At 37.5% G+C, this 16,827-nt stretch overlaps 2 protein-coding genes across 4 annotated transcripts; one reads left to right on the top strand and one right to left on the bottom strand.

Moving 5' to 3' along the window:
* Window positions 1–77: 77 nt before the first annotated feature.
* LOC114526455 lies at window positions 78–6,084 on the bottom strand. 2 transcript variants are annotated; one of them, XM_028548060.1, is made up of 11 exons: window positions 6,013–6,084; window positions 5,175–5,416; window positions 4,357–4,549; window positions 3,932–4,051; window positions 3,727–3,789; window positions 3,413–3,510; window positions 2,909–3,106; window positions 1,826–2,085; window positions 1,274–1,482; window positions 652–918; window positions 78–255 (listed from the first exon to the last, which is right to left on the bottom strand). In XM_028548060.1, exons 1-11 carry the CDS (start codon window positions 6,038–6,040, stop codon window positions 242–244), a joined length of 1,692 nt encoding a protein of 563 aa, XP_028403861.1. In that variant the 5' UTR covers window positions 6,041–6,084; the 3' UTR covers window positions 78–241. The 2 variants fall into 2 exon arrangements, with proteins under 2 accessions (XP_028403861.1, XP_028403860.1); XM_028548059.1 differs by lacking the exon at window positions 78–255 and having other exon boundaries at window positions 505–918.
* A 1,813-nt stretch (window positions 6,085–7,897) lies between these two features.
* LOC114526311 lies at window positions 7,898–15,660 on the top strand. Of its 2 annotated transcripts, none has more exons than XM_028547882.1 (11): window positions 7,898–8,043; window positions 9,304–9,451; window positions 10,423–10,675; window positions 11,308–11,518; window positions 11,642–11,832; window positions 12,444–12,673; window positions 12,880–13,227; window positions 13,426–13,582; window positions 14,394–14,614; window positions 14,836–15,164; window positions 15,455–15,660. In XM_028547882.1, the coding sequence occupies exons 2-11, from the start codon at window positions 9,304–9,306 to the stop codon at window positions 15,557–15,559; spliced, it is 2,193 nt and encodes a 730-aa protein (XP_028403683.1). In that variant the 5' UTR covers window positions 7,898–8,043; the 3' UTR covers window positions 15,560–15,660. The 2 variants fall into 2 exon arrangements, with proteins under 2 accessions (XP_028403683.1, XP_028403682.1); XM_028547881.1 differs by having other exon boundaries at window positions 9,300–9,451.
* The last annotated feature ends 1,167 nt before the right edge of the window (window positions 15,661–16,827 follow it).

The following is a 16,827-nucleotide window of genomic DNA, read 5'->3' as shown; positions in this document are numbered from 1 at the left end:
AATTTTTTTTAGTTTGATTCGATTTTCTAAAATTGATCGTTCGAATAACAAATTAACCATTTTGCAACGTTCTTTGAAAGGCAGACGACGACATTCAAAAATAGGTTTTTATTTTAATTTATTTTCCAGGCAAATAGTATTAACAATATAAAACTATAAAACAACAAACGGATGCATGTAAAACGAAACCATTTAAATTAAATTACTATACTGAGAATGTTCATTAGGGTTGTGAGTTCGCTCAATGAGGTTCAGCTACAAAAGAAGTATACAAGACAACACAGTTAATATTTTCAAACAAAAAACAGCTAAAACAACAAAAAGGGGTCGTTACATGTCGATTTCGGCCAGGGATTGGGGCCTGCGATGTTCTTCGTCAAACATTTTCGGAAAGTCAATGCACGTGTGTGTTCTTGTCTTGTCTGAGAATTTAGGATAGTTCACGATTTGGGGAATACAAATCATGCATCTATGTTGGTGTTTAAAGTGTTTCATGCGTATGATAAAATTGTATCCTCTGAGCACGATTTGAATATTTTACTTCTTATATAACCTTTACTTCTGTTCTTCTTACCCTCATTTCACATGAACGTATTTTGTATTCTCATTAAAGAACATATCTGGCGAAATATGATCTTGTAGTATACTTACTGCATTGCCATTGGTTTCTGTCTGGTAAGTTTTCAAGTCGTACATTTAAGATCAAATCATAAATGTCGTTTGTTTCATTCACAAATTCCCTGGTTTGAACTGATGAATCAGGCACCCTGCCAGTCTGGCGTCTTCGGTCGAAAAATTCCCTTAAACCACCTTGTAAGAGATGTTCAATTCGTTCTATTCTCTGGTTTATCCCCACTGTTTCTTTCGTCATTCGCATTTCAACAGACAACTGTTTTGCTCTTTCTAAGACATCGTTTGCTACAAAGCGAAATGAAAATTGTGTCATATAGATAAGCCACTAAACAGTTGCAAGTTTACTTACACAATGGTGTTTTAAATGTTCGAAGAACAAAATTTAAGGAATCATTTCGTTTCTTAGATGCTAAACCTTCAGTTAGCATTAATAAATAAAATAGAGAAAAACATAGAATTTATTTATAATTCTCGGTCCATTCATTTCGTGTATTAAGAGCATCTTAATTGTGAAATTCTTTTTTGCATTTCCTCGAGGCGATTTTTCCCTTCTCCCCCTCCCTTTCCATTTCTCTGCCATTCATTTTAAAAAGTAGAATTAAATTTAATTGCAGATTTTATTTCACAAATCAAACTGCACCTGCATGTAAATGTCTCTTTCCTTGTTCTACAGCCTGTGCTTCATCGTAAAAGAACGTCAACTCTCTGCTTGTGGCTTTTCGAATTAAGTAATCCGCCTTTGGGATAAGGAAAGTGCATTCGTGTCGTTTTGGACATTCAGGCAATAACTTCTCTACATCTTCAATGACTTTGTAAGCTTTCGCAATGTCTTCTCCCGACACCTCCAAACTATATCAAAGTAAACGACAAAGAAGTCGTCATATAACAAGAAATCTTCTCGGTATCTACATCTTAACTACGGTCATCGCAATCGAATTGTTGTAGATTCCAAAGGCCTTGATCATGTTGTAATATCATGCATTTATCATCCAAGACCGGCAAAAGTGAAGGGCAGGGGAGGAGTGCTCAGAGGGGCTAGAGATCTCTTGCAATTATTTAATTGGTGGAGCCTTTTGCTGGGACGGGGGTGCGTCTCACCAATTTGCGTGGAACCCGTCGGCCCCCCGGCCTCATCATCACACATATTATCAAAACATTTTGTTGGCAACTGAAAATTTTCACATTTACGTACTTCAAATCGGGAAAATTACTTCGGGATCCTTTTAAATAAAATAAGATTTGTCTGTTGGAAGTCCTGATGATGTTTCGAATTCTTTTAGGTCCATTTTTCTCGTGAAGTTTGTACATTCGAATGGCGTCTTCAAAACTTTCCACTGTCAATTTGTATTCCTCCGAGGTAAGCCTACAATGAGCAGCTTTTTGAGCATATAACGCCGCTAGATTATATCTGTTGTTTCCTGTTTCACTACATTCAAATACTTTCATGAAGTTCTGAAAAGAATTGAGAACGATGCATTATTTTACCTCGAAGAGAAAAAGGATCATGTATATTGGACGTTAAGATCTCACTTTCCGACATTCAAATTTTAACTCGAGAAAATGAATCAACGAGATTTAACAATTATTTCGAGCTATCCAGTAAAATTCGAGCTATCCAGTAGACGCGAAGGAACCTTTCAAAAGCTTCGCCCACGCGAATGTAAATTATGTAATAGAAACAGTTTTATTAAGGTGGCTCCCTACAGTAAATTGAATTTATCAATACACATCTTGAGCAGGGATATGAGGCCATCTAAATGCGGTTTGGCTAGAGGTTAAGAAGACTAAACTGTAATAAAACTTTTACGCAACATGTGTACTGTAGAGCCGAAATCTATTTCGAACTTTCGCTTGGCAACCGTTGCTATAGCAACAAAGGCGTTTCAAATAGAATAAAATAATAATTTCCGCCATTTTACCTACCAAATTTCCGCGTGGAGGCCTGGATATACCCACAAGAAACGCTTGAAATTTTTCGCAGACCTATAGCGTTCCAGTCTTATTTTAGTCCACTGGTTTAATCTAGTTTATATCGGAAACGAGTTCGGTGACCCCCGATATTTTTGCATCAAAATTTTACACCTTAAAAAAAATTAAAGTTTAGTCTTCTAGCCAAACATTTATATGGCTTAATATCCCTATTATGGCTTTATAATAATATGTTCAAGATGTGTATTTGACAATTTCAGTAAACTGTAGGGAGCCACCTTGAGACGTTTAAGAATCTGTGATCCGCAGATTTTGTCATCGTAGATTTTAACTCAACTCGACGTACCTCAGTTGATAAATTCAAATATTTCAGAGCCAATTCAAACTGATTTTGCTGTCTATGCACGCCCGACATAATGTAAAATACTCTCCCCAAAATAAACTCTGAATTTTGTGAAAAACTTTCCTCTGTCTTTTGGCGGATTCTCTGGCAGATTGTTAAGCATTCATCCATCTTGTTCTGCCCGTATTTTGTGATTCCTCTCTTTGAATAAAAAAATATATATAAATAAATCCAAAAGTTATTCAAATGAAGAAAATATGGATAACATGGTATATACAATAAGAAGAGGGATAAAGAAAGGAGGAATCTCAGTTGCTTAAACAATTAATGTTCAGTTCAAAACGTTCATATGAAAAGTAGCCGTTAGTGTAACTGTCGTACGTGTTAATTGTCCTACTAGTTTCTTTAAAGTTAATTGTGCCTGTCTTTAATATATGTGTCTCACTATTGCACGTATGTTCCAATCAAAATCTTTAAAAATACGTAAAAGTTCACATAATCTGATACCTGTAATTCCACAGCAAGGATCAGATCTGTAAAAAATTTTTTTTCGCCCAAATTGTTAACTAAAGCGGACTGCTTTTGCGCGAATTCAGCATGCTCACCTGAAGATAATTTTTAAAAGAAAATGAACATAATTTATAATGACTTTAATCTCTTACTTATGGTTACAAAACCAGGCCAGATATAGGCAGGGCGGTTATCCATTCCAAGACGCTACTTCAAATCCAGCTATGCCTATGGGGGCGATTTTTTTGTTTCTCCTGCAGTGTCGGACATGTAATATGAGTGTATTGTGGATTCATCACATTTATACTTACCATTATCACCAAGCTTCTGAAAAAGGTTAAGTACCTTTTGTGCATTCAATTTTGCGAGAGCTCCTGCAAAAAGGCATCTTTTAATCGTAAGGGTATAGTGAATATATATATATATATATATATATATATATATATATATATATATATATATATATATATATATATATATATATATATATAGATTCCTCCCTCGTGAGCATCTTACCTGTCATTTGCTTCTTACGATATGGAGTTTCAATGCTAGGTAATAAAGCTCCACTTTGGCATTCATCTAATTCTATACCATCTCCATGTGACTTCACATTGAATTGAGCAGAATGAAGAACTAAAAATAAGTTCATTTTTTGCACTTTATCCATGACATTCCAGCGAGTAGCTCTAGCCAGATTACTTCTACTCGTGCAACAATATTGTCAGCGGGTGTATTGACTAAATAAAAGTAGTAGTTAGCAGTAGAAGCCGTAGCAGTATTAGCTGTATTAAGGTGAAATGCAAAGCTTTACATGCTCCGTCTGTGATCCGCTGAGAAACTGGGCCTGCAGTGCTCTATACTATATAGAAGAAAATTTGACGGTTCGGAGCATTCTAACCAACGTGAACTATACAACATGCATTGGTCAGCTAAATAACCTGCATCTTCTTTGTATAATGTAATTCTGAGTCCAAACGTTGCAGGGCGTTCTTCCAGTACAGGTAACTCGAATGCCACACCACCAAAGTAAGGTAAAAATTGTTTATTATTGCAATCAAACCCCTTGAGTTTGATAGAAGACGATTGGGAATAGGGAGGCAATACTGTTGGTAAAATTCGAAATCCACCAACCTGGAGAAAACGAAAACAAGCCATTAAAAAAACTTCGGAATATAATACTTAGACTTTACACAATGTAAATGACTAACATATCGATACCACCGTAAAAATACTACCAATTCAAATCGGTTATGTCACGGATTAAATTTTTGGAACATTTTTTAGTTGGTTAATAAAACAGCTAAAAACCCAGTTAAAACATTCACCAAACACAAAAAGAGATGATTCTGAGACAAACAATTTTAAATTAATTGTTTTAATATTTTCTTTCGTTGTTTAAATTTCACAGTGGTCGGCATGATATGACACTGATTCAGTTTTATCTCGTTGATTCAGGCAGGCCCAAAGATTAATAATAAAATATGATATTATATTTATATATTTACATATTTATATATTTACCCCCAACTAAGCGTATTGCATGTCTTTAATGCGCTATACTATGATGTATTTAGTGTATTACACACACTGTCACTGCAAAAATTAACTGAGACAAACATGCATAGCCATCTCCCTGTACTTTTTTCTGAAATGACGGTATTTCACCGAGATATTTTACCAGACAGCTTTAGACATAAAAGTACTGTAAACAAGTTAGATGAATTAAATCGTCAATCGTCTGCGGTCTGTCACTTACAAAATACAACTGGGCACGTAATATGTCTTGCTTTATCTCACACCTCCAAAACTCCTTACTCTCCTCGTCCATTATCCCAAAATCAAATTGCACTATAAGACATGACTGCTCATCGAATTGTAATCTTTTCTCGTTGAATCCACTTAACGGGTGATAGGTTTTTTTGGAGACGTGCCGACTGTTTCTAAGAATATGAATTTGTGCTTGTCTTGGTCTAAAAGTGGTTGTTGTTGGATAATGCTCTAAATAATGAAGTATATATAACTCATTAAATTTAAACTATTACTATTAGCTGCTGTTGTCTGTTAGTAAATGCACCGATAGCGACATATGACTGTTATGACTTATGCAGTAATCACTACTAATCCGACCTATAAAGCTGTGGTAAAATAGCATTGTGAAAAAAGGGATCCGTCTTCACTCAAGGCATCTCCAGATTAATGAATCATGTTACAATGGTCACACAGGGTTAACAAGTACATAGACTGAACAAATAACAGTAATACTATAAGAGTTAGAAACAAACAAAAGAACACAATTACGATCGACATATACATAAAATGATAAGTATTTGCTACTTCTGGCGACATCAACTGTGTTGATTAGAAAAATTACAAATCAAGAACAGAATGCCTCACAGTAGAGAACATATTGATCATGTATGTACTAATAATGTAATGTGTATATGTTTATATCTGAAATTGCAGCCCCAGACGACAACACAAATTGTCTGTATCAAAGACATTGTAAGACATAAGAAATTCAATCCCTTTGTATCGTTTGAAATGAAAAAGATCTCACGAAAACTCTGAGTCAAGAAACGATCTGACGTACTGACCTTCTACGGTTTCTTCGCGTACATCCATCTCAATTTTCAAACGAAAGAAACGTATTTTTGAAATATTATAATTATTACACTGAAAAGGGAAATTCCCTTTGAAAAAATGCTGATAACTGATCTCCATAAATCTTTGGAGTGCGAACTTTGGACAAAAAACAGTTTATACAATGTCCACAAAAGGTTCATAAAAATATGGGGTGGTTCCGTAGGCGTAGTTCATAATAAATTCGCGACCAACGATTCATTTCATCTATGTTAAGCATGTCTAATTTGTGTTCGGAATTTTCAAAAGTATACTTCGGTTATGACGCATACATAGCAGGTACAAAACTTAGCAGGTACAATCCAAGTTTTGAAAAATCCAAGTTTTTGTTGCAAAAATCAGCGACGTACACACGGTAACAACAAAAGATTCTTCGTGTTCACAAAAGGAACCGAATGAATTCGAGCACGTCCCGAATTCACCCGGCTCACATGAACATAACCTTATGCAATAGTTTTGACGTCAACTGATAGCCAACCGGAAAAAGATTCTTCTCTTCTTTAAAAAAGTGTCGAATTTCATATTCTGAATTTCCTTGAATTAAATTTACCATAACTTACATGACATGACTTGACAATGACTTAGTGCAAAAATATGATTTGCCTTTGGTGCTTGCATATTGTGTCAATACAATGGTCTGAGCACGGTTGATAAATTGGTAAATGGGTACTATTTTAGCCCTGACAATAAATTTTCGACATATCACACGAAAGTATTTGTTGTATCGTAATATTAGGGACCTTAATATGCACCAAATCTACGACGCGGACGTGAAGTAATATTGTCGTCATTTCCACAGTTTCACAACAGGAGTAAAAATTATGAACTCTCTTTTGACCTTTTGGTAAGCAAGGTCAGAGCTGCATGTAAAACTAGTTAAAACTGGGTTTCTAAAACTACTGGCTGATATCATGTGATTCATGTCACGTCCGCGTCCTTATACCTTATAAGCGTAATGCCTTATAAACATAAACAAAAACCAATACCAGCCAACAGCAACTCGAAAAAATATCCCAACAACTCCACGAGCACTGGTCATGGTTAATGGGTATCAACCATATAATAACATAATAATAACGTTATCGCTTTTGAAAACTGAAAATCTCGTAAAAATCAGTTGGCGGATCCCTTGAATACCTTTTACCACTGTTTTTACCAAGGGGCATGTGCGCATATACTTGTAAGTGTGACGTAAAAGGAGCTCTAATCTATCATTGATTCTTCCGTTCTGGCGACCAGCTGACGTGATAGTAAGCAAGTTCAAGCCTCTTATTGGCCTCTTAGTAACATCAGTGACATCCCTGATTCCCTGGCAAATGTAGCCTGTAAACTGAACTGTTTTTCAAGGAAAAATTGTTACTATCTTGTTCTTTAATAAGATTACCACTAGATACTAGTAGAGATCAAACGCTCTGGTCGGATTTTGTTTTAATACTATAAAGATAAAATGCAGGGTCTGATAAACATCAAACATGCTATAATTAATAATCAAATTTGCCGGAAGCCCAGGAACAAGGGAATCACGTTATTCCGGTCCACGATAAACGGGGGTCTCTTCTATTCCGGTCAGATAGTCAGGCAAAACTGTCTAAAACTGTATTTGGAAATCAATTCATAAATTAGCGTACAAAAGAATGCGAAAATCGAGTACGAAAATCAATTTTAAATCAACTAACAGTGAATTATAACTGGGGTTATTTGTCGTTGCTGCATGGTGTTGTTTGTCGTCTTGGAACGGAAGTTCAATATTGACTCCAAATAATGGTCTAGATTTCGTCCAATGAAATTCGTCTCAGCCGCAGGTATAAAAGCGCGTGATACCCTGCGGTCATTCTCATATTGTTAACTGTCATTCTGCAGTAATCCGACTGAGGGCTGAATTTCGTCGAGGCACAAAACGCAACGCTAACTGGTCTTTGTTGCTGATTGCATACCATATTTTTGCGAATACTCTAGTAGGAACCGAAATCCAAACGAACCACAAGGTAGGGTTGAATTTCAAGTCAATAAACGTACTGTATTTTGACTATTTATCAAAGCTAGCTGGTGACCCTCCCTGCATGCTCTCAGTCATGTATGCTTTCATACGCCGCGATGGTTTAGATTCATACCATTATACCAAACACGCAGTGCAGCTATTCGTACTTCGTAGGCTTTGGAGCCTAAACTTTGCCTTTGCGAAATGATTGTAACGATATTTTCATACTGTGCTGCCCCAGGAAAGGCCGGGAATGGTCATGTAAGGCAACGGCAATAAACGACAGCATCTCGTGCTGTTTGTTACATGCGGATGCTTCGGTGTTATGTCAGGATGTATAGGATACTATATGTATAGGATCAGAATATATAAGATTTACGTTATTTTTCGCTAATTATCAATCAAAGAGTAGCCTGGCGCATCCTTAAACGTGAATTTTGTGAATGTACAGACTATACGGGAGTGGAATGGGTGGAGTTTTAGGTTATAATTTTATGGAGCTCCAACTTCATATCCGTCATCCAGCACGCAAACTTACAAAACGCTGTATTGTATGTAAAATTACGTATAGTTAAAATTTTCTTGGTTATTATTTTAGCTGCAGCATGCATGTCAACACTGCGTCTTAGGTTTTCAAATATTGAATGCAATTTCCATGTCGAAATTCTCCTTCTCTCAGGCTTAGCTCATTTTGTATTCATGCAACTATGATGCAACGATAGTTCCCCCCAGTGGGCGGCGACGTTAAAGAGCTTTTGTTAACGCACTCTCAAATATTCAAGATGTCGAATATCTTGGTGAACAAGTGCGTATCCCCCCACGAGGGTCCCATACTGGTTTTGCGGGATCGAGGCATCGGCCAAACGTTTTGAGCGTGGTTTCTATTTAATTGCAGTTGTCGCGAACAAGCCATTTTTACTGATGAGAATAGTCCGGATGTAATGTGTTTTTGTTTTTTTTCTGTATTCAAATTACGTTTCCCTTTCCCAAACTTCCGGAAAATTATCTGCGCGCTGGCTCTATTCGTCCCCGTGTATTCAATATTCTTTGTTCATGATGAAACAACAAACCACTTCAGTCTTGGCTGTCTATAGCGGCACATTTGCCGTAGACATAAGTACACAAACATTCTTGGCAAAAGCAACAACGCTCGACTTCATTCTGGGTTGATAGCGCTGCCCGTAGGTAGTATTTTTTCTCTGCTTAGTATGCACAGTGCATACCAGATCCGTGGTGCCGTACTTAATGCATAGTTTTGTTCAGGAAGATGAGCTTCAGACATTCAGTAAGCCAGATCGACTGTCCTTTTACAAACCAGTCAATTGAGCTGGCCTATGGACCAGAAGTCTCTCTGTTCTTGCATTGTCATCTGCGAGGTTATGATCGTGAAGGAAAGGGAATCTCTGGAGATCACGGTAATTAGCAGAATACTATAATAAAAGTAAATAACTTAATGCTTAAATACGCTGAAAGACGCTCTATACCACAATCAGTACAAAATAACCAATTAAAATTTCCCATTTGAAAGTTGCAACCGCTGAGCTGCTGCTACCTTAAGGCAGATTTCCACTTGCTAGCGAAATATTTGCATATTTTCTTTTGGGTTGAGAACAGTCAAGTCGCACTAATTTATTTATGCTGTTAAAATTCAAAAGAAAATATGCAAATATTTCACTAGCGAACGATTTCGCTGTAAGTGGAAATCCGCCTTAATAGCAGCCCAAATTTTCGTGATAGTTTGAACGCGACATTTTTTTTGGATTTTTTCAACATAGTGTAATACGTTACCTCGCCGAGATATTTCTCGCGTTCAAATTATCGCGCAAATTTGGGACAACAAAACATGTTGTAAGAAAGGCCAATTATATACATTCGATTGTATCCGATTGTATCCAACAAGTTAACTAGTCTTTTATACAACTGGCTCCAGTTGTTTTGCAACTTAAAATTATGGCCGATGTGCACAAAATATGACTTGTCTTTTGACCCAGGTGGCATTCGTGCACGCGTGGAAAATACGGTCGTGACTCTTGTCGTATTTTAAAACGAACCCATTCCTGCATAGAAATTTAACAGTCAACGGCAGTGATATTACTAGATATTACTGACACGATGTTTACGCTGGCCACACGATCCCAGTCAAGCATATTGTTGTATGATACGTGAAACTTGTCAAACAGACACAAACAAATGCGTGCAAAAATTAACACAAACCGACACGAATGCATTCGTAATCGCATACTGCTGCCTGAAAATTTGTTGGTACAGTGAGACACCGTTGCCATAAGGGGGTCGATCGGTAACATCATATTATCCCTAAACAAGACTGTCCTAAATGCTGTTAATTTATCTTAGTATTTAATGAATAATTTTTTGGTGTTCACAGATTATTATGACAAATATGGTGCACCTGCGAAGAAGGACGACTCCTGGGAGGAAGGATACCATGTTGTTGAAAAGAGATTGGCAGAGCACTACAATACTGTGGTGGACAATAAATTGAACTTCCCATTGGTCGCTGGAATGGGTGGAGGAGTCCATATTTACAAGACAAGACATAATGAGGAGCCTTGGAACTGGACTGGTTGGATTCCAAGACAGAAAAGATGGTTGAGTCAAGGAACTTTCTTCAGCAACAGGTTTTAAAGCTAAATCTTAACGCTGCTTTTAGTGTACTTTATGTTATAGACAACTAATAGTTCGTGTAGGAGAGATATATTTTTGGAATCGTGGGCTTGTTAGGGGCTGTTTACATGAGCCTGGTTACCCGAGATTTAACGAAACGTGAGAGGACTTTGAGGTATTGAAATAAGTCTTTATGTCACCAAACAAGCCCATGCTATTGTTGTGGTGACTATACGACTGCCAAGCTCATGTTATCTGTTCATTTTAATAGCTCAAAATCATCTAACGCTTCGTTTAATCTCGGGTAACCGGGCTCATGTAAACAACAAGAATGACCAATAAATCTCTAAATAATGTGAAGTGAGCCGGACTCAGACACCTCCCCTGCCATCCTGATTCCTCCCCTTTAATATATGCACCCCTGTCAATGATTCGTGTTAACTTACTTATTCGTGGAATCTTTTTTATTCCTGAAATTTTTCATTGATATCCTAGCTATCATTGCCACTCGTAGATTCTGTCTACTGTCATTACCGAAACCTACACAACGAATTGTGAAGAAAATAGTATCTCTGCTTTCATTCGGATTCAGAACTTTCTAACTTGTCTGTATTTTCAAGTTGATGTTTGCTTGGGGTTTTTACAGATTTTTTCTGGGTCTTCGTGGAAATGAGATTCAGAACAATCTCTGGGACTACGACCCTCATGACGAAGAGGAAAATGAAAGCGTTGATGACTTGATGTACACCCAGATTGAACCCAATGATAGATACAGAGGAGGATATTGGTTTCAAACGCAACCATTTGGTCGCTATCTGCATCTGATTACCCTAAAGTCGCATGAACATGACCCGGACGTAAGTCTCGTATCTCTCCAACAGAAGTTGCACCATACTGATAAAAAATAACTCTCTCATCTGAGTTATTTCAAACAGTTACCTTTTCCAAAAGGTTTTAAACGTACTTGGCTTTCGTTTTAGACAAAGCTGTGTCTGAGATATAACTACATCGTTCATCCTCTGGCGTACAGACCTTCGGTTGATACAATACCAGACAACAGCGTGGATGCAATGCAATGGGCCATCATAAATATGCCTGAGGAGAGGCATTTTGGGGAAGGAAAGCCATGGGGTGATAAATGTCACGGTTTGGAAATCTTCAATGACTTCACGTAAGCAGGCAAAGCATATTATTGGGCCTTTTCGTTCGGGGCATTTGCCTCGGCTTTTTCAACAAAATATTACTTCCCCCCACTCATTATATGTACGGGTTTATCTTATTATGTTTAATATGTTTTGGGATAAGGAACATACTTTAAATAGTCTTTGAAGTCCAATACTTAACACAAAAGAGTGAAAGCAACATCCCCCCAAAAATATTGGAGAATCGTTACTATTCAGAGAGAGGGAGAATGTAATGGTGTATGACTTTATTGGCATTGCTATATTAATGTGTAGATTGCTAAAGCACTTAAAATGACAACAGCTAGTATGCATAGAAATTGAAAACTGAGATTGTATATGTTTTCCGATACATATTGAATGTAATATTTCGGCGAAAGGAACTTTTAATGTGATTGACGCTGTTTACAAATAAGAATGCCATAGCAACTTTAACTGATACGCACACCTAGTCCTGGTTTCCCTGAAAGTACTTGTACATTAATATTTGTTCAAGACATAAATACGATTTTTCATAATCTCACTCGTAGTTGACTTCGCTATGTGCGTTGATAGAGTATAAAATTCATTGTTAACGTTGTAAATATTTTTACATACCAAGGTATTTCTATTCCTACCAACCATTGGAAAAAAATGGGCCAAATAACAGCGAGCTTTGCGAGGATCCACAGAGGACGATTGATGGTGATAACTACTACTACTTTTGGTATGATACATACCCGATGGAGTTTGCTGTGTTTCTCCTTGATTCGGCCCTAGCCAGAGGAGTTTACTTCCACACAATGTCCGCCAATGATGCTTTTTATGAGAGATCAAGTGGAGAAGATGATGGTGCGTATTATAGAGCGTCTATAGTTTTAGTCCGGCTATAGCTATATGAACATTGACAACGACTAATTCAGAATGATGACACCGATAACGACGACAACGACGGTAACTGGTAACAAGAACAACAGTAACAAAACAACAACAACAGTAACAAAAAAAACAACAACAACATGATTGATGATGTATCTTTCACTTTTAATTAACAACAGAACCGAATGACATTCTGTTGGCCGATCCTAAAGGTGGTTTGGTAAGGCATAACATGAAACACAGAGATGCGTCGAAAGACTCGCGATTGGGTGTTTTGAAGACGAAGCAGCCCGAACTCACAGAAGAGGAGAAAAAACACCAATACAGCTTGGCTGCTATAGGTTTTCTGAAACAACGACCGTATGGGCTTTACACATCGTTTGGATACGTCACGCTACTTGATCCTCGCCTGAAAATTAAGAATGCTGTTTTCAAAGAGGAGAAAGGAATACTTCATATGGGTCTTGATGACGGAGAAACATTGGCCCTGCAATATTTAGTAGATGGGAAGTACTTTTCCACAACAGGTACAGTTTTATGCTGTATTTAGTATTATATCTGTTTCTTGAGTTAAATTTTTATATCATATTTGGTACCACGATGCAGAGATAATAAAAACTTGCAAGCACCTATTAGTGAGAGGTTACTGAAATGCATTGAAGAACCATTACTCAATATAATCGTCAAAGTCATACGTATATGGTGATAAATTTCCTTAATTCAAGGTCTATTTAAATTGTTCAAATACGAGTTTCCACTTCTGCCATTCCGGATATCAAGACAACCGGACAAGGAAGATCTTTGCTATGATCTCACCAAAGAAATGGAATTGGAGTTCACCTTTCTTAAATCTTCGGATGATATGCATCACTTAATTTGGAGGTAGGTATAAGCATATAATAATGAAAGTCTGAGCTGTTACTGATAGACAATTTAGGCCGAACACTTCTTGTTTTAATTTACAGCCCGTGCTCAGAACGCCTAAAATTGTTTCTAAAGATGTGCATATTATGTATTGTTACTAAAACTATGACAATGCACGAATTACGAAAAGGAACAATAATAACTCATTTAAGGCTTCGTTAAAACTACTGCTTTTACTGTTGACTTCCTACGCCAAATTTTTTCCCCTCATACCATTTCCCTAGATATTTGTGCTATTTTCTTTTCCGAAAAGATCCCAGCAGTTTCAGTGAGAATGATTCTAGAAAAATTCAAAATATCACTATACTATTAATAAATTAATTAGATTTATAACTACGGGCTTTTTCATGTCAATTTACAACGTTGTTCAAATACATCCTTGTTACCAGGGCAACTAAGCATAGCTCTCAGAAGTATAGCTCCAGAGGTTAGCGTGCTACATCCTTGATCCTTCAGTTCAGGTGGTCATACGTTATGAAAGTTGTATGCGTTAAAGTAGATCTGCTTCATGTGCCTACCTCGTGTTTGTCGGTTAAAAATGAGTGTTACACCCCCCTGTTAAGATAGTCACGCTACGAGCCTGGATAGTTCTGCAATTGCAAACAGTTATTTCTTGTCACTCTTACTGTTGCTGATAAATTTTGAGTTCTTAATGTAACGCAATTCCTTCTTTCTCTTGAATGAATTATTTAAAATATACAATTTACCCACATGAAAGTAAAATGCCGGACACAGTATTAATGAGTTGCGGACTCCTATATTTATATAGATACACCATTATGGTTCAAACCAAGGACCACACGGTAGAGACCTCTCATGGTTACTTCAAGCTCAGTCCAGATCATACGACCGTTCTTGACTTGACCAAGACTTATCATTTGGAGGATGTGAAGTTCATCTATTTTACCGCGATTTCGCCAAAGAACCCGCAACATCGTGCATGGTTCCACGCTATCAGAGGACCTGCATTTGGCAATCCTTGGTTCCATGGCAAGTAGATCTGACAGTGCCGGGGGCAATGTATTGCTAAGATATTAGAAAACGTGCAAGATCTTCCTTTAATCTTCCATTTACATTCCTTACATCATGTGTGAAATAATATATTTCAAGACCATGCATTTATCAATTATCATTTGTCTCTTTCCTTCACTCGTATCCTTTTTTACCTTTGAACCTTGATCTTAAGTACGTTTTTCAATATTTTCTTGCAGCCAAGTGCCCGGAGCTGAAGCATAATGTTGTTCAAACAAGTAGAAACCACAACACTGTGACGGCAAGTAAAGAGATCGAAGTGACAGCTGTTGACAAAGGAGATCTTGATTTTGCTTTAAAAAAAGATTGCAACGAGAGAGACATATATGTGTATTTCATGCAAGCCTATCCCCATCAACAAGATTTCTCAGAACCAGTGAGTGAAAAGATTAAAGAGTCGTCAGATCTTATTCCACCAAGAATTCTGCAAAGTGTGCATGGATATTTCTCGTGCAAAGATGATCACCCCACAAGGATTAACCTGAGTGCATCATGGGACAAGGATACGGTAAGTGGCCCTAATGGGGTTTATGCGAGAGTTATCGTTACAAGAGGCTGTTTCTCGTATTGTTCGCTTTTTTGCTAAAAGAATCGTTACAGATACATTATTAGTTATTACGCACTCAATTCTGTCAATTTTCCAACTGCAGACGCGAATTACAAACAAGTTTGCAGATTAATGATGTTTACATGCTTTCAATCCGAATGCTTATGATTGCCGCACAGATTCGTTTGAGTATTCTTGTACGTGCTCGTTATATTTCAGGCCGAGCTCACGTTGAGTTTGTTATATTTCAGGTCAAGGATGAAAAAGTTTATTTCTACCATATTAATGCCGACACCGGCGAACCGTCGAAAATGGAAGCAGGCTGCGAGCCCAAACAATTTGGCTCAACTGCTTAAACACGTTCTGGACAATTTATCAAACGATTTTTTTCATTGTAGCTTAGCTATGTTAGCATTACTGATCACGTGTGCAATTGATACACAATAAAATTTAAAAATGATCAATATTAAAACCTTGATTTTGAATTTCTCTGCATGGTTATAACCATCAGCAGCTCATTGACTTCTGCTTCTTTGTGCTAACGTCAGCGGCTCATTCGACTTCCTGCTTCTTCGTGCTAACGTCAAAGGCTCATTGACTTCTGCTTCTTCGTGCTGACGTCAGAGGCTCATTCGACGTCTGCTTCTTCGTGCTGACGTCAGAGGCTCATTGACTTCCTGCTTCAGTCTTCGTGCTAACTTTGGTGGCTCATTCAACTTCCTGCTTCTTCGTGCTAACTTCAGCGGCTCATGCGACGCCTGCTTCTTTGCGCTTAACATCCGGGAAGTGTAATAATATAATAGTGCGTTTTCATGCGTATACTTCAAGTATTTGTGAATCTAGCGTATATACTCGATCAAAACTAAACGAGTGTACGCATATTCTGTGAAAAGTTTAAAGACTGTTCTGTGAAAACTAAACGACTGTACGCATATTCCGTGAAAGCTAAACGAATATCTGTGTACTAGCTCGATCTAATTTTTGCACTGTGACTTAATGTATTATATATTTTGCTACATTGGGGGATACATGGGAATCGATTCCCTGACTCCCCGTTCCCTTCTTAAAGTAATAATACAATTGGTCGTTGTATAACCTGCGCTGTTTTTTGCAGTCTTACTAATCTTCTTTCATTTATAAACTTTTACCGGCCAAAAAGCGCCAGCAAAAACACTTCTTTAGCTCGAGTGTAAAACGCCTGGCAAGTGTCTTGTTATTTATTTTTACTTTCAAACATGACAGCCCAAGTGAAGGCTTAGAGTCGAACTGCATGGGTTTTAGCGTTTTGCTGTTTTTTACGGAAACTTTCCAACATCGGTACCTGTCAGGTTTACTTCAAAAGCCCGAGCCACTATCTCCTTTATCTTAAAAACAAGCAGGCTGTGGGTTGTCCATAAAATGGGTAAATTAAGCCCAAGGAACGAGATTACGGTTATGCTGGACGTGTATAGAGAGATTAGCCTGATAAATTGGCAGTGAAAATGCTGGGGCGGTTAGGCGGTTTAGCTTAAACTATAGTGACGATTGGTAAGTTAACAAAGGCTGCTTATAGCTCAATCTAGTTCGAAAAACCTGGGAACGAGGCTGAGTTCCTGATTGAATGCTCAGTTTTATTTCATGTGGT

This window comes from Dendronephthya gigantea, unplaced genomic scaffold, assembly GCF_004324835.1.
Source record: "Dendronephthya gigantea isolate DGI-Jeju-01 unplaced genomic scaffold, DenGig_1.0 000038F, whole genome shotgun sequence".
NCBI classification, from domain to species: Eukaryota; Metazoa; Cnidaria; class Anthozoa; order Malacalcyonacea; family Nephtheidae; genus Dendronephthya; species Dendronephthya gigantea.
This window is presented reverse-complemented; position numbering and strand designations above follow the sequence as displayed.